This window comes from Athene cunicularia, assembly GCF_003259725.1.
Source record: "Athene cunicularia isolate RWA chromosome 7 unlocalized genomic scaffold, athCun1 chr7_part1, whole genome shotgun sequence".
Classification (NCBI taxonomy): Eukaryota; Metazoa; Chordata; class Aves; order Strigiformes; family Strigidae; genus Athene; species Athene cunicularia.
The window spans coordinates 12,231,013-12,256,872 of NW_020799107.1; the positions used below are offsets into that span (position 1 = coordinate 12,231,013).

General features: G+C 38.4%; 1 protein-coding gene across 3 annotated transcripts in view; it reads left to right on the forward strand.

Moving 5' to 3' along the window:
- PCNT (pericentrin) overlaps positions 1-25,860 on the forward strand; it is a 95,215-nt gene that overhangs the window by 11,140 nt on the left and 58,215 nt on the right. For all 3 annotated transcript variants that reach the window (XM_026852342.1, XM_026852343.1, XM_026852340.1), the window contains exons 9-24: positions 485-740; positions 2,502-2,560; positions 2,733-2,907; positions 4,436-4,572; positions 5,130-5,241; positions 7,379-7,411; positions 8,754-9,018; positions 9,270-9,357; positions 10,449-10,665; positions 12,103-12,341; positions 13,888-14,363; positions 15,653-16,229; positions 17,351-17,584; positions 19,232-19,396; positions 22,516-22,659; positions 25,194-25,345. In XM_026852342.1, the coding sequence (XP_026708143.1) occupies positions 485-740; positions 2,502-2,560; positions 2,733-2,907; positions 4,436-4,572; positions 5,130-5,241; positions 7,379-7,411; positions 8,754-9,018; positions 9,270-9,357; positions 10,449-10,665; positions 12,103-12,341; positions 13,888-14,363; positions 15,653-16,229; positions 17,351-17,584; positions 19,232-19,396; positions 22,516-22,659; positions 25,194-25,345 (3,329 nt within the window). The remainder of the gene's footprint in view (positions 1-484; positions 741-2,501; positions 2,561-2,732; positions 2,908-4,435; positions 4,573-5,129; positions 5,242-7,378; positions 7,412-8,753; positions 9,019-9,269; positions 9,358-10,448; positions 10,666-12,102; positions 12,342-13,887; positions 14,364-15,652; positions 16,230-17,350; positions 17,585-19,231; positions 19,397-22,515; positions 22,660-25,193; positions 25,346-25,860) is intronic.

Genomic DNA, 25,860 nt, shown 5'->3' on the forward strand with positions numbered 1-25,860 from the left:
AAAGTGTGGTTGCTCTATTTTAGCTGCCATTTCTAACTGTTGGATATTCCTCACTTTTTTTTTAAAGCATGGTGAATTTTATTTCCTCCTTTCTAGTAACTTCAGAATTTTGCTTTTTAGCAAATTATAACCAGTCGCAAATATGAGGAATTTTTTTAAACAGATGGTGAAAGGTTGGGGTGTGCTTGCATTATGTTCCGGTGACGTTGTGAGGAAGTGATAGAAGGTATTTGGTAGGAGGTGAAGTTAAGAGGCAAGTAAGAAAAACCTTTTATTTTGCACTGAGAATGTTAAGCTGACTTTTGTTACAGTAAGATTTGCGTATTTTCAGGGTTCTGTCCCTGGCATGTAGAAACACTCTGCAAGTGCAGAAAGGCAAAACTTAGACGTGTTTAGCAGTTGAATCTAAAACTGGTCTTGAAAAATCTTGAATGCATTTCATTAGAGGGTGCAAAAAACCTGTTTTTTTTCTTCTCCATTACAGACACTCCACAGCCTTGAATTGGAGGCTTTACGCCTAAGCTTAAATAATATGCATACCTCTCAGCTTGAGCTTACGCAATCTAACTTGAGAAAAGAAAAGGAAACGGCCCTTGTGGAACTACGTGAGATGCTCAATGATAAACGTGCTCAAGAGGTAGCAATTCTGCAAAGCCGCCATCAGCTGGAGTGGGAGAAGGTTAAAGAACAGTGTCTCAAGGAAAAAGAAGACCTTAAATCAAAGTATCAGCAAGAACTAGGTATTAAAATTTGGGAATAATAGACCAGAAATTTAAACCCCATCAGTATTTTTCTTCCTCCACAGGTTCCTGTCTTGGTGTAGAGCCGGCCTTTTGAGTGATAGGTGTTGACTTGAACAGGGACAGCCGCTAGTCTGGCATGTGCAAGAGTGCGTGGTTTATATATGAAAATGAAGTTGTCCAGACCTAAGTTTAATTTTTCTTAACCATATGGGTGTTTTGCTGCTCTTTCTGTAAAACAGCACTATACTGAACTAGTTACTTTCAAGAGGCATTAGACAGCTCTCATAAGGAATTTCATCAGTGCAGAGTGTAAAGCTCTTATCCCTTATGTTTCTTAAGGGTTTTTATTGCCTTAAGTCACTACTGACTACTGTTGTGTTTCTGACAAGATATGGAAATGCTTCGTGGTTTGCCTTCTCAGTTGTTTTAAAGGGAGGTTAGAGGAGTCATTAAGGAACTGAAAGGCAAAGTGGGAACCTGCATCTGGGTGTCTTTTGAGATGAGTTTGATATAAGATTGTATCTGACATCAGCAAGAGGAAAGCTGCACTTTATATTATGGAAGGCCTGCTCATGGTGCTCTTGGCACTGTTTGGGATATTGGCCTCTTCCCAGATCAGGAGACCATTTCTGACCTGTATGGCAGAGCTTGAGGAATTTTTGAGGCCTACAGCAATTCACTGAGAGGCTTAGGAGCCATGCCCTTAGTTGTCCTTCCCTGAGACAAAGAGAATGTTTTAGGGCTGTGTCTTTTTGACCTAAGAGTAGAAAAGCATTTCTTGCCACCAGTAATATAGTGAACTGATGGCATGGTGGGATTTGGGAGCAGGAGGAGGTCTATCTGCAGTTCTGAGACTGTAGAGGAGAATCTAGAATCAGATTATGCAGGAGACCTGGTGGGGAGTTGTAGATATTGTTACCTGGGGAGCTAGAGGAAAGACATTTCTCTTTAGGGAGGCAATGACTGGGCATGACTCAACTCCATGGAGTGTTGGGATGCTGTCTTGTGACTTAAATGATATTTCTTTCTCTATTGGACCATTAGCTGGGTAGCTGGCACCATCTTAGTCTCCGAGTTCTCATTTCCCACTGGAAGACTTGAAATAAGGTTGCAAGCTAAGTCAACAGTGCTTTGAAGGTTTGAGAAGGAGACTGATAAGCTTTTACAGGGTTTTTGGAGAGAGAAGAGTGCTGAACAAGTTGGAATGAATCTGGGTAGTAACTGGGAAAGAGGAAGCCATCTGTGTGAGTGATAACTGAGCAGACAAAAGGATCTCTCTTGCAGTCTGTTTCCTAGGCATTCTTAGAAGAAATTTGAAGAGTTTCCTACTTGCTGCTGCTGCATGCTACTCTTCTGCTATGTCTCTGGAGATAGTGATGTGCAGTGAAATACTAGCATCTAAAATGAGACTGATAGGCATTTAAATTTATATCTTTAAGAATAAAGGGATGGTGCTTTGTTTTTTTTAGTGATGTGCTCTCTGGATTTAAGCAGATTTTCCTTTGCTAATTAAGCTGAACTTAACTTCAGGGTTGCCTTTGCAGTTGTAACTGCTAGATGCTTATCTTCTAAAATGAAAGTGAGTTACTAGGATATAGTATAACAGCAGGTTTGGGTAGATCCCAGTATCTTACACTTCTGCATGTCTACCTGTTTAAGCCCCAGGTTTGATGCTGCAAATGGTAATCTCATCCATATTTCTACTTATTTAATCATACCATTTTACATAAGTTTATTAATAAGTATTTTATTTCACAGTTGATCAGAGAAAGAAAATAGAATTGGAAATGGAAGAGACACATATCCAGGCATTAGAGGTACAAATTCTGTTCTTCATACAAGAAAAAGTAAAACTTCTTTCAGTAAACTAGAGCTGGTAGAAGTTGCGTGTCTACTATACATTTGTTGTAGAGGACAAATAAATGGAGGAGGAAAAAAAGTAGTAATTTACTAAATGTGTTTGCTTTAATAATGCATGTGTTCTCTTAGACTCTCAAAAGAGATTTGGAATTGGAGTCTGATGTGCGTTTAAAAAATACATGTGAAGAGCTTTCTGAAAAACATCAGACTGAAATGGTGGAACTGCAGAAAACTCTGGAAATGGAATTAGAAAAAGTCAAAGAAGAGCTGGGGCTTCTTTCTCTTGAGAACGAACAGTCTAAAAGTAAGTTCCATGGTCTGGGAAGCAGTTGTCTCTCTGGAACAACAGCAAAGCTAGCTAAGTGTTTTTAGAACCTGTATTAAAAAACAAATACAAGATATATCCATGTACTCTTACTTAAAACTGGGTTGATGGCATGAGACTGTCTAGAAAGAGGATGTAAATGAAAAATTATTTAAGGTCTAGGTAGCTGTGTTGTGTTTTGACTTCCATAGAATGAGATGGACCTTGTTTTCCTTCAGGCATATTAAAGGTAGGTGCTGTTTTGCTTCCAGCTGAAACTGGTTTTGGCAGTTAGTGAATTCATTAAAATTCCAATTAATATCAATAGAAACTTCTTCTAACAAAAAAAAAGGGATTTGGATTGTGAAGAGTTAAAGCTTAATGGAACAGTAGCTTTATAAAAATACTCTTCTGGAAGTGATGTTTTTGAGACTACTGTAACTGAAGTTTTCATTAACTTGAAAAATGGAATCTGGATGAGTACCTAGCCAGATACATCTGTTTGTCTTTTGAGGTACGTGTAGGAGCAAGAACTATAAAAAGTTTGTATAGGTCTCAGAAATCTGACACATTTATTGAGATAGTGGTTGACTGGCACAATAGCATCAGATATGCTGTTAGTGATGATGTGAGAAGGAGCCACGAGAGATGGTGTGCCATGAAGTGAAGAGAGCTAGCTGGTTGGGTTGCATAGCTGCAGAGACGCTATGCAGGTGAGAGACATGGGAAGTAATACTCTCTCCAAATAAATGGAAATGCAGTGTTAAGGTACTGGATGATGTTGGCTGGCAGGCAGCAAGACCAAGTTTGAGAAGTGAAGAGTAGCCTTTTTTCAACCTGCCAGGGGCTGGATGCTTTCACAGTGTCTGTCTTGCCTTTGGCTGCTGTGAGGGCATGTTTGTAGCAATGGCTTGTTCTTCCCAGCCTGCACTGACTTTACTGGATTTCCTTGAACCTTTATCGTTAAAGTCTGTTCTCTGAGGATTACGTGTATGTCTTGCAGCTAGCTGTGGCTAAAATGTAGTCACTTGTGGGTTCTTTCTGGGCAGGTCGAGATTTGTTGACTAAATGACGTAGTAGCAAGTTTAGAGTTCAGAGAGTGCTTAGCACTGAGACAGAGCATACTTGGCATGAACTTTCCTACTCTACTTGTTTATCCTACTGCCTGCTGCTGAGTATGGTCTTAAGAGAAATTCTGTGTAGGCTGTGAAGAAATGCTTGATTCCATGTTCCAAGTATGTGTGTCTCTAGTACAAGATACTTGTTCATGTATGCAGAAAACAGATGCTCATCCCTCCAGCACTACTGTTGGTTTTCTCTTGGCTAACAGCATGGGATGCAGACAACTGGGAAGCACCATGTGGAAATGTGTGACTTTCAAATACTTTACTATTCAAGTTTTTTTGTGATTTCCTGTAAGCTAGCATTCTAGTTTAGACACAAGCATTTCTATTTTAGCTGCACAAAAGTTGTATAGGTTATTTGGTACCTGGGATGATTGTGTAACAGAACTAATTTTTAATTTTAGTAAAATATATAGAATTGGAGAAGCAACACCAGTTAGCCATTACAAAATTACAAGAACAGCTGCAGACTGAATATAACCAACTTCTAGAAGATGTGAAGGTGAAAAGCCTAGAAAAAGAACAGAATCTTCAGAAGGAGGTAAATAAGATTTATTTACTTTAGAGTGGTTGCTTACTCTCTATATAACAAAACCTATACTTACTCTCTCTCTCTCTCTCTCTCTCTCTCTCCATATATATATATACACACACACATATCATTTAGGTGACTTGTTTGTATTTAGGGATTTTATTGAAGAACTAAAATGCATTAATGAAGCAGGTAAATACTCTGGGATTTTTCTGTAGTACAAAATCTTTTGAATGAAATTCCATTTGTCATTTGGTACTGTTCCTCTGTATTTACATGCTTAATTTTCTGGTTCTTATATTTCATCGTTATTTAGCTAATACTTTATTTTTGCTAGTAATGATAAATATGGCATCAGGAACAAATTCCTTTCTCTGAGAAGTGAGTCTAACCATTAAATGCTACTCAGTATCTCTTGATAGCCTGGGTCAGGAGCTGAAAGTCTATTTGTCACTGAGTGTTTCCACCTATTTCTGATAGAACTATCTGATGCGTATAAAATAAACATTAGAAAATTTTTAAAAGTGTGTGTGTGTTTTTTTTTTTTTTTAACATGCCTTCCATAGCTGGAAGAACTTCAGGTCATGCATGACAAACTCAAGACTCAGTCACAAGAAGAAATCAGGCAGCTTTGGTCTCAACTTGACAGTACCCGAGCAAATCGACAGGAGTTAAGTGGTATGTTCCTAACTAATACATTTTACTTTTTGCCTCTGCTTCATATAGAAGTACACACTATTGACATAAAATACTTTCAGTTGTGTACCAGAAACACACAGATAGGTCACAGAAGTGTCAGTGGGTTATACCCTAGTGATCTGTTTCTGAAGTGAGAGATGACTTGGTGTCAGATGACCAGCTGGTTCTGCAACGTCAAAAAGCATGGTGTGGCTGTGGGGTAAAGTTCACTCCTCTTGTCCTTTTCCTTCCCACTTGGTTCCTGCACACTATAAAGGTATTTAGTGAAAACTGAACATTTTTCATTTCAATGTCAAATTAAAAAGAATGTGGTTAAAAAATGGAGAAAATGCTGGAAAGTGCAATACTATGTTCCTATTTGTATTCAGTATGGAATTGGGTATGAATTCAGTTGAGAAAACTACTAATTGAGGTAAACAAAGCAGTGAACTTTACTATAACTTTGAGTGGTTTATCATGGCTATATTCTTTTATCTGGAGATAATTAGAAATCAGTCTGCTTAAAGGCAGAAATATGTTAAAACTAATCAGGTTATATCTTGAGGTAGAAATGGCATTTTTCCCTTTCAGTTTTGAGGTGAGTTGAATAAATGCTTTTTCATTGACAGCCAACATGAAGATTCATCATCTTCTGAAAGACTTTCAATTCTTAGATACAGAATGGCAATTTAATTTAATTCTTACATGTAGAAAATAAAATATGAATGAACAATAATGTTGTTTTCCTACAAGGCTAAAAATAACCTCTTTTTCATAATGAAGCTTCTATTTGAAAAATAAACAAATCCCCTAATCATAAAAGAAAAAAAAAAACCAAAAGGAAAAGTGTTGTGCACAGCAATTAAACATGAACAAGTTTTTGGTTTTTGTTCTGTTTTCTTTTTTTTTAAGTAGTCTTATGTGTATCTGCATTAAACTTATGAAAAAGTTTTCGAGCCTAAGAATGGATGAAATCTGATATTATATGTCATCATAAGACATCAGACATTATAAAGCTTAAGATTTCTGTTTGAAAACTCAGGTGTATCACATAAAACAGCTTTACAGTTTAGTGATCAGAAATGACACGTTTTTGCTTGTTTGCATACACACAGTTGAGACGTTACATCTACATGCAATAAGAAATTTTTTAAAAATTAAAAAGCTATAGACTATGATGTTAACCTTGACTATCATAGAATCGCAGAATCATAGGCTGTTCTGGGTTGGAAGGGACCCTAAAGATAATCTAGTTCCAACCCTCTGCCACAGGCAGGGGCACCTTCCACTAGCCCAGGTTGCCCAGAGCCCCGTCCAACCTGGCCTTGAACCCTTCCAGGGAGGGGGCAGCCACAGCTTCTCTGGGCAACCTCTGCCAGGGCCTCACCACACTCACAGGGAAGAATTTCTTCCTTACATCTAATTTAAATCTATCCTCTTTCAGTTTAAATCCCTTACCCCTCACCCTACCCCCATCAAGGGTCCCTCCCCACCTTTCCTGTAGCCCCTTTCAGTACTGGGAGGCTGCTCTAAGGTCTCCCTGGAGCCTTCTCTTCTCCAGCTGAACACCCCCAACTCTCTCAGCCTGTCCTCACAGGGGAGGTGCTCCAGCCCCCTGATCATCTTCATGGCCTCCTCTGGACCCGCTTGAGCAAGTCCATGTTCTTATGCTGGGGGCCCCATAGTGGACACAGTACCCCAGGTGGGGCCTCACAAGATTATGTGTTCACGTTGTGTTGAGACTGTAACATTAGGTGGTGGTCTTTATTTCTGCTGGAGTAATTAAAACAAAAGGCGAATGTAATATGCTTCAAGTACAATTTCAGATTTTCTGAATAATATAACTGTAAATAGCTTTTGAAGTATAGTAGAGTTTTGTGAGGGTGGCTTTTTGTTGTGGTTTTGGTCATAGATTGACTAAATAACTTTTCTGTCTAGTCAGACTTTACCTTCGCTTTTTGGATCTCTGTTTTGATATTACAGAATTATAGCAGATAGCACTTCATAGTATTCAATGAAATTCTTATATTTTCTCTCTGTAGCCCTAATCTTTATTAACCTTTCAAACGTTTTTCCATGTTTCTAATCACATTCCCATTCTTTGGACTGTTTCTGTTTCTTCTTCCTCTTGCTTGAGATGGTGAGACCAGAATGCAAGCCCATGGTCCAGGTGAGAATTTCTCTTTTGGTGTGTGAGATCTTCAAGGTGTTTTGTTTTCCTCTGCTTTGCTTTGCTTGAGTGATCATTTGACAATTCATTTGTGTTGATTTGAGAACTTGTGGGCAGATTCAAAACATAGCAGCTGGATGTTAGGATTGCTGCTCTGACACATGGCAGTTTGAAACAGTTAAACACTTTTCTGTGTCAGTTTTGTGCCAGCAAACTTCACTGGTTAGGCAAAACCTACCCATGTCAGATCACATTCCCTTGCCCATGGCATTGATGGTGTCTGCTTGTCACTTGATTCCTCTGGTTCCTGTGCCTGGCAACTGCTCCCTTTGGCAGCAGGCTTGAGCTGTGTACTTCTCTTCTTCTGTTTGCATGTTCAGTGTGAGAATTTTTGATGCCAAGTGTGCATTTTCTGGTTTGTTACACAAAAACACAGTGACAGTCAGCTGTGTGGCTTCCTGGGTGGCATCCTCTGTTTCCATAAATGTTTCTGAAATTTCTTTTGTATAACATAGGCAACTCCAAGTTCGTTCTTGAAATGCAGTTCCCATCTTCAGTTGATTCTGTGGGGATTCAGCTAACCTAAGTCACCTGGGAAACTTTAATTCCCTCTCATGATTTTTGTCCTTTTTTCCTACCTTTTAACTTCCTGATACGTTACTGCTTCTTTAATACAGAATGTGGAGAAGAAAGCTCTCGGAGTTCATGAACACGCTGCAATGTTGGCCATTGCCCTCACTCCCTGAAAGGAGGGTATCTTTCTGAACCAGCCTAGATTGCTGTTTTCTACTGAGGTCTATTTTTTTGGATGGTTGTTTTTAATTCAGTTAATTTAGCCTCTTCTTGAGGATAGCCAAACCATCACTAAAGTAATCCAGAATTGATTTCATTCTGTCTTTTGTGTGATTTCATTTTTCTGCGTAGTTTGTGCTAAAGTTGGTTTTGTTTGTTTAGTTTTCTCTGAAGCAAGTTAAATATTCTTGACTAAATTATTGCTTCTGGTTTGCTACAACAAGCAGGTGTGAAGATTAAGCAATATTGCAGGACTCTGCGTGTTACTAGTCTGGACCTGAAGCACAAGGAAATGAGGAGGGCTACCAGTCTGACGGTAGTTTTAGTTTTTGTCATGAGGATGGCTTCTCTGAATACGGTGTAAACGGAGAACATGGTTTTATTGTCTTCTGAGGAAGGAATGTTTTGTCTTTCAGAAGTTAATTTTCTTACGTAGCTTGTGAGATAACGTTTTTCTCTCACAATTAAAAATGGCTGATCTTCACAGAACAACTTGGCCTAAAGATATGTGTACTTCTGAGTAGTTGTGTTGGTTTTGTCTCCATTCCAGAGTTGAAAGAGCAGCTCCTGGCTCGTGCATCACGGGTGGAAGAAATAGAGTGCTTAAAACAAGAATTTGAACAGCAGCGTCAGTTAAGAAAAAATGAGCATGAAACTGAATTGGAACAACTGAGACTTTATTTTGAAAAGAAGTTAAGAGTTGCTGAAGAAAACTACAGAGAAGAATTGACTCTGCTGCATCAGAGACTACAAGAAGTGAAGGAATATTCACTGTCAGAGTTGGCAGTGAGTCATGGTCAAGCAGGGGACATCAGGTGATCTTTTTCATTCATGCTATGACAGCATGCTTCCATATGATTTTTTTTAATATAAAAGATGTTGTTAATCTCTAAATATAATGGGATTGAGCATTAGGTGATCTGTAGTTGGAAACCTGGCAATGGAAGTCCATGAGTGGGCAGTCCTGATACTGTTGCTTTGTGTCTAATCGTAAGTCAGCAGCAACCTCATTTAACTTAAATTGTGATACGTGTTACAATCTTAAAGTTTAAAACCCTTTTCTTAGTTGTTCAGTCGCAGTTTTTGAAGAGAATGCTGAGAAAGAGAGAAGGGTTACACTTGGTCAGCTAAATCAACAGCTGGAACAGCACCAGGTAGGATTTCTGATATAGTAAAGTTCTACTGTTCATTACATGACCTGTATGAAAGTTGATGTCTGATTCCTAGCTCTTAGTAAAGTTAGTTGAGACACTTATTAAGGCTTAATTATGTATGAGAAGTGTATTGTAAATTATCAACTTTAAATAGTTCTCAGACTAGCAGAACAGATGAAGCAGTGTTCTGTAATTTTGTGTTCTCTGTTTGGGTCATCCCATGCCTAGTTAAGGACCTTATCAAAGCTCTTCCACACAAGTGAGGAATTCATGGTGCTTCTCTTCTCTATAGCTTCTGTAGTAATTGTGCCTTTTATTACTCTGTTCTCTTCAAGTGGAGATGCTAATTTGGTTCCTCTTCCATTTATGCATCTATTTTCATTGAATTTCATTTGACTTCATTCAAATTAAAATTACCTTGTAATTTTAAGGTCTTCACTTCTTTACTCAACTTACTTGAAGTTGACTGAGTCTCAGAAAGGGAATTTTCCTTTTTTGCTCCTCAGATTTATGTTTTAAATTAATTATAAAAAGTAATATTTCAAGTGAGGGAATGACAAGCAGTCAAGACATACGCAAGACAGCATGAGCTCAATTTCACTAGTAAATCACACAAAACCCCATGAGTTATAAATGAGAAGTGTATACATTGTGCTTTTTTTTTTCCTGTTTGTTACCTAGTTGAGTATGAAACTGCATTCACAGATCATTACTTCTGAGTTCAGTGGTGTGGTGTACAGAAGCGGGGAGTCTCCTCATTATTGAGAGTCAATAGTTTCTCTACCCTGATGCATGGGGGAATTCCTCTGCTATTACACTTTTGAACAGCTCCTGGAACTCAGATCTGCCTTGTGCCATGGTTCCAAAGCGTATCTATCTTGACAGGCTCTGCCACTCTAGTAGCAGATGGAGTGGCAGGAATGGAGCAAAACCAGTAGAGTTTTTGGAAACCATATATATATATATATATATATATATATATATGTCAAACAGGTGCTTTAGAGTGCAATTCATGTAGTGCTCTCACTGAAAGATTTTCAGCATGGTTTCTTCAAAGCTAATGATGTCTTTCTAACCGATTTCTTATGTAGGAAGAACTTGCCTGTTTGCAGGCAGAACTTAAAGAACAACAAAAGCATGAATTAGATTCCTTAAGATCTTCCCTTGCACTTCAGTATAAGGAGGACCTAATGAAAATGAAGATGCATCTGTCTGACAAATGTATAACAGAAATTGAGGACATGAAAAGAAAGCATAGTTTAGAACTTGAGCAACTCCGTGCCTGCCTTTCAGAAGAACATATTAAAGGTAATGTGATCTGAACGACTTGGAAATAAAATAGTAAGCTGCTTGTGTGGCCTGTATTTTTCTCTAAATAGACTTATCTGAAGAAGTTTTCAATGTGTTATTAGTCTACTCTAAACTACAGGGAACATAACACATGTTAATCCCTGACATCAAGGACTTTGTTTTTGACTTTTATAGGCCTGTTGAGTTGTATTTCCAAAGATGTGGTGACTTGAATTTGATTATTCTTTAGTAAAACCTACTACAACTGTGGAGCAGTTGCTAAAAGGAGCTGGTCAGATTTCCATTCTTGATGCCTAGAATGGCACTGTCAATTCCTGGATTAATATTTATTTGAAAAATTATTAGTGTTGTCTGTCAGCTATGTTAACTGTCTCCTCTATTTGCATGAAATAGGGCAGTTCTTAGGCTAGTCCATAGAGTAGATCCACTTCTGTTCTATGTTCCATGCCTCTTTTGCCCGATTCCTTTTATGCGTTTGAGAGTGCTCCACTCATTCAGCATTCATGTTTCTTTTTCCCTCACTGTGTTTCCACTCGTTGGCATACACATTGGGTTGAATTTTTTTGAACAAAAAGGAAAGTATTTATGGGAGCAGAATTTGCAATGGGTATCTTTTGCTGTAGAGTTCAAGTTAAAGTTCCTCCTAAGGCTAAATTTAATGAGACTTCCTCTATGTGATCATGGGTTTATGCAATTTTTTAACAGTTACTACTTTTCTTGGAATTGTAATTTGTAGGAATATACTGCCTTGTACCGGTTCAATATGAAATGCATATATTGTTGAGGTGCAGGTGAGGGATCATGGCAGTTCTCTTATCTGCAACCTCTTTCTGGGAGCGTAGTATGGCACATAAGCATTTGGACCTACAGTCTGTAACTTAGCTATATAACACACATGGGTATAACTATATTCCACTGTATGTTGGCTAAAAGGATCAGTACAGCTTTTAAAATTTTCAGTTATATACTTATTTTTAATACTGGACAGTATATCAAAACCTCTTCAATAAGAATGTTTAGAGATTTGTCCCATTTGCTTTTTGGGGAGGTGCCTTGTGTAAATAGTATGTGCAAAAGAGGAGATAAAACTTCCATAAATCTGCTATTACATTGCTTAAAGTCAGCTCCTGTGGCTGTTGCTGATAGGAGGGAGGTCCTGCCACACATTTCAAGATCCATCCCTGTTATTCTGTGTGTGTTGATAGCAATAAATTCCAAAGGTGATGATAAAGTGGAACAGAGTACAAAACCATCCTGATAAGGTATTCTTGTTGGTTTGTAGTTAGTATGGCTACTGATAAACTGCATGGCTGTCAGCATTCGGCTTTATTTCTGTGCATTAATAGGACCTGTTAAAATAACTTCCAGAATGTCATTTTATTACTGGGTTTTGCAGTTTTTTCTCTTTTTTTTTTTTAAATTTTTTTTTATCAGAAATCACCAAACTGCGCCTACAGAGTGCTCAAGATGCAGCACGTCAAGTTGAAATGGAGGTAGCTGAGCGAGTGTCTGTGCTGGAGGAAGAGCACAAAGCTAAGCTCTCTCTCTTCCATTCTGAGAAACAGTGTATTGCAGAGCTTTCAGAAGAAATAAAGCACTTAAAGTTAGAGATTACCAAACAAAAAGATTTTTCTGTGCAGAATGAAAAGCATCTGAAAGAGGAAATGGAAAAGGTAATTCATATTACAGTACTGTTTCAGATAGAATTGGGTAAGCTTGTATGTGTTGGGAAGGCCAAGGGAAATAGAAGCAGCACTTATCTTTAAATGTGGCCTATTTAGTGATAGTAGCTTCAGCTTTAAATGGACTTGCATGGATGCACACAAATACTGGAATGCAAGTATAAAGTTCAGAGCACTTTAATGTTAAACAGTTTCTCTGCAGATGAACTTTTCTTTAAGAGCAGAGATGCTGTGGAAAGGCAGGTGCTTCAAGGGTTGATCCAGTCCACTTTTTATATTGATGTGGGTCAAGCATATGCATACTGCTCCAGTACAGGCACATATAAAAGATCCTCATCCTGAACATCTCCCTGCAGTACACTGTAGTGTCCCAGTGAAAAAATAACATGGTGTTCTTGCATGCTGTGACAGGTCATGTGGTAATGGAGAATTCAGCAGAAAACATTGTATCAGATGGAAAAATCCCCTCTGTTGAATGAGTAGCCTCTAAGAAATTACTGGTTTTGATAGAACTGTCTCTTGAAGCAAACAACAAAAAATAATTTTTCATACTGTGTTTTGAGGGCTAGAAGAATCAGAGAGCTGAAGCTCCTGGTAGTAGAGCATTCAGTATTACTACTTTACTTCTATTACCTGCAGTATCTTGTTTGTGGCACTTCTAGCAGTGTTTGAAATGAGCCTGTCCTGCATGCTGATCCTTTCTCTGGAAACACATGTATTGTTTGCCTTCTGCTCTCTTGCTCTCAGAAACAGAGTGAGCCAATTTCCTCAAGTGCCTCTATTTCCAGTGCCTCCCACAAAAGTTTCCATGGATTGTGTGTTAAAGATCTGGGTTTTCTGCCTCTTCATTTAGGTTGTAGCATAACTGAATGCTTAAATATTTGTTCAAAACAAACCTTCCAAGTGAAAACTGAGGAGTATACTTCATGCTTCTATGTGATCTTTTACTAGCTTTTATTTTTCTTTTAAGAGAAGACCCTGTTGTTTCCTTAGTTTGATATTTATTTGTTTACCTGTTTAAGTCTAGTGTATTTTAGAGTCTTTTTTACCTCTTGTCACTGAGCAATCATTTGATGCTTTTTACATGCTTTATATGTTGCTTTTATGCTGTGTACTGTCCTTGTCATGGACTTGGACACTGTATATAAAGTATTTCTGGAACATAAAAGGAGAGGTTTGAAAAAGACTTTTAATCATGTGCAATATAAAAACCTAAGGTGCCCATAGCTTGCTTTGTAAGTTGAACTCCTGAAATGAAGGAAAGTGGTCCCAAGAGAAAATAAGAGTTCTATATTAATTCTAGAATTTTGCCTTAATTTTTTGTTACCTTCCTTACCTCAGTTAATTCTCAACAATGCATTGAATTCTAGTACCTATAAATTGACATTTCAAACTTACTTGTATTTGGAAGGGTCATTTCACTGCAAGAATTGAATCTCTCCAAGACCTTAAATACCTCAGAATGTTCTCTTCATGCACTTCAGTTTGGTTTTGGTATTTTAATGCATTTTTTTTTTTTAAATAACCATGTTCACAGGTAAAATATGAAATTGCCGAGGATCACAAGAATAAATTAAGGGAAGCCAGAGAAGAAGTCCAGAAAATAGAGATGATGTACAAAGAAAAAGAGAAGAAATGGAAATGTGAAAGCGAGGACCAGAGAATCCAAGCAGAAGAGAAGTTATCATTGTTGCGTATAGAACTGCAAAATAAAGCAGAATATGAGAAGCAAAATTTACAAAAAGAGTTTGAACTTCGTGAAGCTGAGATGAAACAACTTCAAGATCACCAAGCTGCCCAAATTCTAGAATTGGAGAAGCTGGTAAAAGAGCAGCAGAACACCTTGCAGCAGCTAGAGGACAGCCTTGCAAGTGCACAGGCTATGCAGAAATCTCAGGAGCAATATGACACTGAGCTGCAGGCAGCCAAAGTGCTCATGGCAAAAGAGATGGAAAAGACCACACTTTGTCTGCAGGAAGAATGTGCGCTGAAACTCATGGAGGCACAAACCAAGTAAGTCCTGAGGATCTGAGCACTTTCACTCACCTGTCCAGTCATTGTTAATTGCTACTTTTTCTTATCATAAGCTTGATGAGTGGTAGAGATGTAGGTTTGTCACTTGATGGTACCACCTAACTTACATACATAAAGATTACTCTCTCAAAGAACAGTAATGCTGTTCATTACAGTTTACTGTAGAATTTTGCTTTATGTAAATGCATTTAATCTAGTCTAGCCAGTCGAATGAAGTGTAGTCAAGTTACAGCTAAGTGTAGCCTGTTACAGCTAAGGATACAACACAAAACTGAAAATCATATACCAGCCTTGGAGGAGGGGAAGTGTTGCAGGACATGTAAGTGGAAAAATTCTCAATTTTTTTGAGTATTCTCAAACAATTCAAATGAATTTGAGCAAACTTTTCCTGGTGAATGAAGCTTGTGTTAACCACTGAATGCTGAGATTGGTGGGCCGTATATGGTATTCTTCAGTTCTGGTTAGACATGAAGGTTGTAACTGCTCAATTTTTCCTCCCTTTCCCACTCCCTTTGCTTTAAGTGTATTAAAGGAAATATTCAAACAGCTACCTGTTTGTATTTGCATGCATTGCTTCAAATTTATCCATTCCTCCCCAAACATACACTCACAGAACAAGATTAGGGAAATAATTACGATAAGAAAACAATGAAACAAAGAGCTTAGCCTTTAAATAACCGATCACTTTTTAATTACTGGTGTCTGTATCCAGAAATACTGTGGTTAATGATTACAATACCTTGTAGCATTTTGGATGTTAAATCATCTGCATCGAGCTTTAAGCAGACCTCAGAGAGCTGAGATGAATTTGGAGGAGTCCCCAAGTACCCCACATACACTTCCACAGTGGTTTTATGTCTTGGTCTTAACCAGATGATTTTAGAGATGTTTCTTATGACAGTTAGTTTACTTGCAGACAACACATTTGAGATGTAGTCAATGTATGTACTGTGTCCTAGATGTTCTCATATGGTGGTATATTCTCAGAGAGACAGTGAATGATGTTTGTATGTTGCTCTGTATTTGTGAGTAATCAAAGAGAGGTGCCAGTCTACCCAGTCATAACCAGGTACTACCAAGTGACGTAGCAGAAAACTTTGATGTTGTGACTTGCTTTGAATTAGTTCTGTATTTGAAACATGAAGTAAAATTTGTGGAGGCTAAGTAAGGCCTACTTATTTTTCTTTGATGTTTATTTATTCATTTATTTAAAAAACCTCAACATCTGACTTCATAACAATATTCTCTTAAATTTCTTGGAAATACAGCTTTATGGAGGAACACAAGGCTATGACTCAGAAATTTACAACTGAGCAAGAGATTCTTCTCCAAGAGCTGAAAAAGAAACATGATGATGAGTTGGAACTCCAAAGTCAGCAGTTACAGGAGAAACATAAGCAGCAAATTTTGTCTCTTACAGCTGAGTTTCAGACAAAGCACCAAGCTGAAATTGAGATTCTTAAATCTACACTAGAAAGAAAGCAGCAGATTCAGCTTGAAGCTTGTGTTGCTGAACTACAGACAAAGCATCAGGCACAAATTGATGAGCTGGAGGCTAAACACTTGTCAAATCTGGATTCCTTGGAGTTGTCCTACCTATCTGAAATTCAGAATATAAGAGATGAACATTGTCAGGCTCTTGAGAATCTACAGCTGCAGCACACACAACAGCTCCATGAAAAAGAGAAAATGGATCAAACACGCTTGATTCAGGAGATAGAGATGTTGAAATTAAAGCATGCTGAAGAACTTCAGCTTTCCCAAAATAACTTGAAAATTGAGCTAGCTACTGTTCATATGGAAAAACTTAAAGCCATGGCTGTTGAGGCTGAAGAAGCTCATAAGGTGAGCCAGAAAGGAAACTTGGCATAGAAAGTGTAATTTCATGGTACATTGTGTGGGATCACCTTTTGCTTTCTCTTGGGGTGTATTTCTGCAACCTCCTTTGTGCCAGCACTAACATTTGTACGTGGCCATATTGTGAACTGAAATAGGAAAATGAAGCTGAAAATTAAGTCCATCTGTTGCCTCCCCCCTCCAGTGCTCAGACTAATGAGTTTTCTATTTCAGTGTGTGGAAAAGGTAGGAATGGGGTAAATACCTTTAACGTATTTCAGACTAGAGTGTCTCCATTTTGTGGCTCAGAGCTTCTCTGCCTGATAGAGTTACCATGTAAGTCTTTAGAGGTGATTAAAACAAAGTAAATGTAATTCTGTAGGTTAAGCTACATCTCTAGGAAACTGTAGATCCTCCCTATGTGGCACAGTGTTGAAGGGAAGAATAGAAGAAGGGTATCTCTAAAGATCCCAAATGAGATTCTGGGTGAGTGGATCTTGTTGTAGATCCTTTAACAAAGTCTATAGCTTCACTCTTGATAGGACAGAGGGTTGAACTCTTCTAGAGTTCAGAAGGGTAAAAAATGATCCCAAGACTTTTCCAAGGTCGAAGATGTAGGAAGGTTTAGCTCATTGTAAAAACTTGAGAACCTTCTGGAGAAAGATGTAATGTTTTCTGTCAGTCATGCCCACTTCTCAAACTTCTGATTATATGATGTTTCTGTGCCCACAAAAGCAAAGAGGAAGATCTTAGCCTAAGGGTGGGAAAGGTGTGGGTTTTGTTTTTTTTTTTTTCTGTCCTACCTTTGCTTACTGACCTTAAATCTGCATTTTAATTGTTCTTGAATGTAAAGAACTTCAAAAAGAAAAAGTTGAAGATCGTGCTGATGGGGAGTGCTGTCATGGATAGTGGAATTAGTAGGGATTTACAAAACTTATACTAAATAGGAAAAATAAACCCATTTCAGTGATGTGGAGAGTGTATATGTATGTGTGCTTGTCATTCGTGAGGCAATATTGTTCCTCTTTACTTAAAGCTTTGAGACAGCAGGACACATGCTTCATAATTGGGTTACAGAAATATTTGTACTTATGGGTTTTTTTGCCCCGTTTTAATTTATGCTTACACAGGATGACTTGAACACAGCTCTTCAAAATCAAAAGAGGTTGCTGGAAGAAGATAAACGTCTGGCCCTGGATATATTACGCAAGGAAGTATTGTCTATGGAGGAAAAGCATAGAAGAGCACTCCAAGAACTTCAGGATCTTCATGAGGCAGAAATTAAGAAACATAAGGAAGAATATTCCATGGAGTTGGAAAAAGAACTGGGGAAACTGAAAGCACAACATGAACATGAGCAAGAGGTCAGAATGTTTCTAATATCTAAACCCAGAATAATCCATACTCTATCATAAAGTAAATTTAGTTTTATTAACCCTAGATGTAAGTCTGTATATCTAGGTGCTTTTGGGATTTTTTTTCCTTTTAATAGTGCCAGTAGATAATAGACAATGTTAACATTTTTTAATCCTTTCTTTATCTAAAAGGACTTAAGAGAATTCATATATATATATATATATATATATATGTATTAGCCTCCAATTTTTAAAACTTAAATCCACATTTGCAGTGCTCTCTTGAGTGGAGTGGGGGTGGGCTTGCTTTTTTTGAGTTCCTGCCATATTTGATTCAAAATTTTAAAGCTGCCATTTTGATAGAAAACTAATAGGTAATAACTTCAGTCATTAACCATTGTTGGAAAGTAACTGCTCACTTAAAGCTTTTATAAGTGAGCACCCTTTACTAACATTGGCTGCTTCTTTTCTTAGAGAAATTATAGTAGGTAATACTGTTCTAAATACATTTTCTCAGTGAGGTTTGAAAATCTTCCTAGTTGCTCTTAAAATTTTACCATTGTTGGGAATGTTTATGTGTAGGCTTGATGATGTTTACTTTTATACTGAAGGCTAAAAAATGTGATCATCTACAGTAAATTATCTGTAAACACTGAAATGGAATAATGGAAATTTATTCAGTCTGCATCAACAGAAGTCAGATTGTATAAGTCATAAGTGATCGAGACTTCACTTTTCTGTATTATATATTACATTCATATATTAGAAGTCATAAACAAAAAGAGCTTTATTCAGCTGTAACCAAACAACATATGTTAAAATATAACTTATCTCTACTTTTTCACTTATTTGGAAATTGGATAGTTTGCCAAATAACTTCCTAATCACTGATGCAGCCTTGTATTACCAGGTGCACCTCACAAAAAACATTTAGATTGGAGGAGATTGCTTCTGTTCTTTTTGGGCTGTCAGGCCTTAGAGCTTCTAGTGGTTTCCAGCTGGCTGGAGTACATTGCAAACTCTCTTTACTTTTGGAAGAAGAGCTTGCCTGGGAAAGTAGTTTTCTTAGTTTTTAAACCCTTAATCCTAGAAAGAGGATTTCTTTCTATTCTAATGACTACAGTGACTCTTCCCATAGAGGATAATAGAAAAAAAAAATCAAATGAACAAAAAACCCCAAACCCTTGTCTGATATTTTTGATGGACTTTGTTCTATTTCATAGGATAATTGCATTAAATATAGCTGCATAATGCTTAATCCCATCTGAACAAGAAAAATTGTGTCTTGACAAAATATGCTCTCCCTGTGTTTTTCTCCCCCTGTTTCTTCCTTATTTATTTGAATTTCTCTTGGGGAAAGTGTCTCTTGGAAAGAACAAATAGGGAGTACTCTGTTAGTCTGACCTGATGGTCTCATAAATACAGGAGATACTTGGTACCTAATGCCTTGTTGCTGCTTATCTGTTATTATTGACTTGCTTTTTTTCTATAGTCAGCATGATGACAGACAGTGGCTCTGTATGACCTTGGAAGCTGGAGAGAGCTATTGTGAAAATGCTCTTAAGAATTTGGTTGAGCTTGATAGTTTTGATTTGGTTTGGTTTTATTTTTTCTTATAACGCTATGTCTAAAATATTTTATATTACTTGTCTGCAGATGTATGCTTCTGTATCTGCCTCTGAAGTAGAAACTGTGCGAACAGCTCTTCTGGCTCAATTTGAGGAGGTAAAATTGAAGCAGCAGCTTCAGTTTCAGGAAGAGATTGAGCTGCTGAAGTGTCAGTCGGAGGTACTGCTTGAACAGCAGATTTCACAGCTGAAGGTAGAGTCTGATTAAAATGAACTTCAGAGTATGCACTCATAGCATTTGCTGAAAACGAACAATGGGTATAAGTTTTTGTTCTCCAGCCATATGACTCTAAAATGACAACCTGAGTTAAATCTCTTCCTTTCTTCACAATGTTGGAACTAGAAAAGCAGTATTGGAAACAATGCAGTGTTCTGTAAGCAGTTATAGTATTTGCTACAGGGTTGTCTTCACATCCAATTCAGGATTTTATGTCCTTCAAACAAAACCAAAAGAATCAGAGGAAAGTATTTGCAATAAGCAGTGCTCCTTGTGTACGTTTATATAGTTTGTCATTTGAAATTTCCTTCTTCATGTCTGCAGAGACTGTGCCCTTGGCCTATCATCCTTTGTCTACTGTGCTTGTGTATATATGGCAAAACCACATTCGGTGTTATCTAAGCTTTTACCAAGTCTGTGATGACAGTGAGCACTTCGTGTATGAGAATTTTTTTTTTCTGCAGTTGTTCTTAATTTCTGCTTTCTTGGGTTCATCATTTGACTTCCAAACTTTCATCTTGATAAGCATCTTCAAGAGGCTTATCCCTGAAAATTATTTTTGTTTGGCCTTGTGTATGATGTAGTAATTGCCTATCATCTTCTGAGCAAAATGGCTTCATTGGTTAAGTGACAAGTGCTTTTTGAGCTATTGAATGAATGGAGAAGACACATCCTGTGTCAGAAGAAAGGGAAACTTGCCAGTGCACTGAGAGCAGTGCTTACATTCATCTCAGTGTTATCCCTGTGTTGAGCTTAGCTTGCTGAGCACAAATAAGTTAGATTAGATGAAGTACCATCTGCTTATTTGCTTCTTGGGAGATTTCAGCAGATCTTTACTGTTCCTGTCAGTGCTCCAACCTGAGATGGGACTCTTCCTAACAGTTGCACAAACCTCTAGAACTGGATGCCACAGATGTGCAGAAAATTTCTCCTATTTCCTGCCTATGTGGAGTCCTGGTCATTCTTTGACCTCTCTGTCTGGTGCAGCTGTCTTTTGAAACACAGGACACAAGGGTACCCTGAAAGGCTGCTGGAGGTATTTTTGGCATTGCTGTCCTCGACTGAACCCCAGCCTTCAGTCCACAGAAGCTGGGACTGGACTGACTGCTATGCATATACCCCAGAAGTGAATCCTACTTTTCTCTCTCTTGTATTGCCTAGGTGCTTTTGTTAGCATTTGGGACACCAGAGACCTCTCTTCATTGAAGTTTTGCCAGGGGTAATTCTACAGCTAGTACAGCTGTCTGTTTTTCCTCATTAAATTGATGACCAGTATTTTGTCCCAGATGAGATAGCTGGAACTTTTTGCAATGTCAGGCTGAGCTGTGTCATGGTCTGATACAGGTTTATAAAATGAACCTTTCCCTGCCGATTTCCCCTGTGCTCATTTATGGGGTTGTCTTTATGCTAGCCAGTTTACTTATCAGGTTTTAGGTATTCAGAGTTCCTGTCTACAGTCTGACATACTCTTTTAGTGGATGCACTGCTTCTGAGACAAATAGGCAGGGCTGTTTTAGCAACTTCATCCACAAGTTTACTCCACTGGTCAAGGAAAGTCCTCGTACTCCTTTGTCTGTTCACTTGTACCTTGCTAACTACTATGTACTCTGCTTCAGTCTACTCGGTGCAAGCACTGGCTGAGTCTTCCATGAAGGATTCAAGACAGCTCAGGTGACTGCATATGTTCTGCTCTAAAGTCTTATTTCATGCCCTGGGAAAAAAAATGTTTTCTTGATTTACCAATAAAATAAAAATGCAGATATCACCTTAGAATGTATTGGTGTTCATAGTGAGATGAAGAAATTGACTCAATAGTAAAGTTTTTTTACTGTTCAGCAGGTATTCTTGATTAGCAACACTGGGGTCGCCCTGGGGATTCTTCACCATAAGGGCTTCCAAGAATTAGCAAGGGACTTCAGTTTACATACACACAAATTATTCATCAGATTTCTTGGAAAGGGGTGTCATGATGGAGTTCCAGCGTTCATTTACATAGTCCAAGCATGTGAAGTAGAAATAGAGTGATGGTCTTTGGTGCTCAAGGGAAGAAGTAAGTAGTCTTCTTCAGTGTTCACTAGCTGGCCTTCTTTCCAGAGCATGCACTGTGAAGCAAAGTCCAGGTGCCTTCTTCCTAAATCAGAAAATCATCCTCCCTATTAAGGGTTTCTGTGTCCTTTTGTTCAAGTCCCCCTTATCTTAGTTGCTCACTCTAGGAGCTGCCCAAGTGTCCTTTGAAGGCCTTGAGTCTCTGCTGTCAGTGATTTACATAGGGAGCCTAACGAGCATTTTGACCTTACCTAAACAAAGAGGTCTAACAAAACAGTTGGGGAGTCCTTGGGAAACAAAGTAAAACACAAGCAAAGATTTCATGCATCACTGTTTAGTCTTAATCAGTGATTGTCAGGAATTAATTTGTTTGAGCCCTTTCAATAAATCAAATTGCATGAGTGTTTTGGGTTTTTTTATACTGTGATCAAGAAGACTCATTTCCCAATTCTGGTGTTGCAGGGTTCTTTTTAGCCTTTTTGGGAAGGGTTTCCAGGGCCTTGTTTCACCTTCCCTGCTGATGCAGCAGTGGGGGTTGTCTAGTAACCCCTTCCTCTAGAGTGCTTTAGAGCACTCTAAGGTGAGATCCAATTTAATAGCTTTTAGATCATTTACCCATGTAAGTCTACCTTGTAGATTTTAATTTTTTTCTAGTAAATCACTCCTCTTATGTTGAACTCAGTAGTATGCTTATTGTACTACTTGCAGTTGCTTAAAGTGGCTTTTTTCCATCTCTGTTTTGACTTACCCATCTGTTTTCTGTTCCTCATCACTATCTCAGTGGTCTGAAATAACCCAGGTCTCAGTGAGCACATTCAGATGGTTTCTTTACCTACCTAACTGTTTTAAATCATAGTTCTGGCATAATTTTTTTGATTGGGAGTGTTAACTGTGTAAATTACTTCTAGTTAATCTGAGAGATAAGGTATGCGTGTTTAAAGGCAGGAAAAAAAAAAGGAGGAGGGAGGGGTTTTGTTTCTGGGGTTTTTGGGGGTTGGTTTTGGTTTTTTCCCCCTCTCTGTAAATCAAAGTATATGTGACATCCTCAGGACGAATTTGAAGCTGAAAAAGCATCACTACGTGACAAGGAACAGATGTTGATTCAGGAGAGGAAGACAACACAGACTGCTCACCAAAAGGAGCAGGAGGTGTTATCAGCCCAGCTGCAGGAAAAAGCGGCAATAATTGTCCAGGTATGTGGGAAATATTTGAAATATTTTAAGTCTAGATTTTAAATGCACTTTTGTGGTTGAATTTTAGCACAGTGCTCACACGTTTCTCATGATGTATGTAGAGGGACTGTGTGTGATCGCTAGTTCTCAAGGTGTAATGTGTTGTGGTTTGAGCCCAGAGAATGATTGAGCACCATGCAGCGGTTCACTCACTCCTTCCTCCCTCAGTGCTGGGTAGGAAAAAATGAATCAAAAGGCTCAGGAATGGAGATAAGGACAGCAAGGGGTTTTTCACCTATTAACAGTCACATAGAAAAAGGCAGATTTCTTAGGGCAAGAAAGAAACATCACTTTAATTCAAACATTAACAAAGCCAACACTTAATAGGCAGAATGCAACAGTGAGAAGCATTACCATGTCTTAAAAAGACCTCCCCCCACCCCTCCCTTCTTCCTGGCTTAGTTTTGTTGCTGATATTTGTACCTCCTCTCCCAGTGCTTGGACAGGGCAGGGAGCAGTATGGTCAGTCTGCTGCTGCTTCCTCTAAAAGGTGTGTGGGGAGGGAAGCACTCTTCTGCATTCTTCCCCCTGCTCCACATGGCATCCCTCTCATGAGACAGTCCTCCACAAACTCTCTCTGTTGTGAGTCCTTCCCACAGGATGCATTCTTCTCGAGATGCTCTGGTGTAGGTCACCTTCATGTGTCGCAATCCTCCCAGCGCCGGACTACAACAGCAGGGACTGCTTCTTCCCTCAGTCTCAGCCTAGTGCTGGTGTGGGGTCCTCCACAGGCTGCAGGTGGATCTCTGCTCCTCCTGTGACCTCCATGGGTGGCAGGGGCACAGCCCTGCCATTTCACAACAGGATACAGGAGGCCTCCCTGCTTTGGTGCAGCTTCCCCCACATCCTCCTCCTTCCTTCCACTGACCTCAGTGTTCACATAGGTGTCCTTGTAATGCCTCCTCAAAGTCCCCAATCCTCTCTCAGGTATCCCTTCTCAAATATGTAATCACAGAGGTACAGCCACTGTCACTAATTGTTTCAGCCTTGGCCAGAGGCAGGTCTGACTGAGAGCTGGGGGAGCTTTGAGAAACTTCTCAAAGAGGGACCACTGCTGTAGCCCCCTCCCCCAGTATCAAAACCCCAGCACACAAACCCAGCACACATAGGCTCTGTCTCTTAGTTGGAGTAAGATGGCAATTGGGTATCAGCTTGAAAACTGGCCTTGAGCCATTTCTCAGGGAGTTAACACTGCTTTATAATATAAGGTTGGATGTTTGCCTTTTTGTTGTCTGTGTATTGGTACCATCTGTATCTATCACAGTTTTTGTCAAAAGAATTAGTGCTCTAGTAGCTTTTGTTGGACCAACTTATCTATAGCTCAGAGGAAGTAAGACGGGCAAACTGGAAATTTGGATCTGGAAGTGGCAAAGATAATACTGGTTTGCCAAACAAAATAAAATTTTGTGCCTCCTGTAAAGCAAGTATCTAAGTTGAATCTAGATTACCAAGAAGGCTTTAGAGAGAGAGGTACAGCTTGGAAAAGGTATCTGTTTTATTTAGGAAGCTTAGAAGTGTCAAGTTCTTTTTCAGTGATTAAAGTAATAGCTTTGAGTTTTCAAAATTGAAGATAAAATGAAATCAAACATTCATGTCTTCTCTCACAATCTGGGAAGCTCTGTCTAAAATGTAAATTTGGTACATTGGGCTGTTCTGTAGGGTCTTTATGTTTAGTGGGGAAACTGGGAGAAACACTAAGAATTTTCCCTATTGGAAGAAATGCATCATTGTTTCCTGCTCTTTATGCAGGATTTCATGAGGGGTGAAAAATTTGTCAGGAGAGTAAAATGCTTTTCTTTGCTTGCAGTTTCCTTCCAAATAGATATTTTGACTATTTTGTTGGCTTCCTTTTGAGACAGTTTCCAACAAAATAGTACTGATTTGTGTGGCAGCTAAATCCAGGGGTCAGAGGTGGGTATATTCATACGTATTTGTATATATATTGCAATGGGATGGAGGTGTCATCTGAGCATATGAATGTAAAGACATTTTTCTAGAAACTTGTGTTCAGGCAGAGCTTATAAGCAAACGTAGTTGGCACTGATGATACTGGATCTGGTGGTTGTTCAGGTTTGTGTGCTACAGTGTTAAAACCTGTGCTAGGACATTACTTTGTGTGTCTGAGGTATAACAGTGAAAACAAACCAGAGTATGATGCAAAGTTTTTACAAGCTTTTTGCATTGCTTTTGTGCACTGAGTCTGAATGTGAGTCAGCTCTGTGAAGCAAAATTAGCATCAAAAAGAACTAGAAAAACAACTATTCATTTTTAGTCTTTCCTCTGTCCTTCATTTCTAGTGTTTGTAGAAGTAAATTTATGTAACAGCAGACAATTATTATGTGAATAGATATGAAATGATGAAGGGTAAGATCTGAATCATCTAGGTTGGAAAAGACCTTGTAGATCATCCAGTCCAAATCATCCAAAGATCATTGAGTGAAGTTTGTAGTTTAGGCAATGATTGACTTTTTTGCATTGTTACTATATTTCCATAGCTGGAAAAGAAAGTAGAGTCTTTAAACCGTGAAATAGAGGCGACCAAATCTGGACTGGAGACCCTGCTTCAGCGGCGGGACAGGGAAAACCAAGAAGGAGGGAATTTGGTAGCCATGCTGAGATCAGATATTGAGGAGTCAAAGGATGAAAGGTTTGTATATCTTGGGTTACATAATGCTTGGTGGTTGGTTTGTTTTTTTTTTTTGCTTGTTTTCTCAGTTTTCATAAATAACTCAATAACTAGGTAAAATTAAGCCAGCTCAAATTAATAGTGTAGGGATAATATATTGGCTTTATTTTACAAGGTTTTCTTAATTACTAACCTATCTTGATATTGAGAGCAATATGATTTTTTCCATTTTTTTTTTTTTTTTTCCTTGTAGTCTGATGGAGACTTTGTTTTGGGTTTTCCACTGTCTATAATCTTGGAAGAAGCTAGGATATGGAAAAAGCCTCTTGGTCTTGAAACCTTTGAGTGTAATGTGCATTGGCTTGATATGTTGTTAGAATGTGTGGGTTAGAGAAGCTGTCATGGTGAATAAGCTTCTAGAAGAATTCTCCCACTCATGTTTAAGAAATTGGCTTAGTGTTTTTCTTAAAACTAAATTTTTTTTCATAAATATAATTTTTGCTGTCTACTCTGCCAGAACACTCTAGTTATTTTGA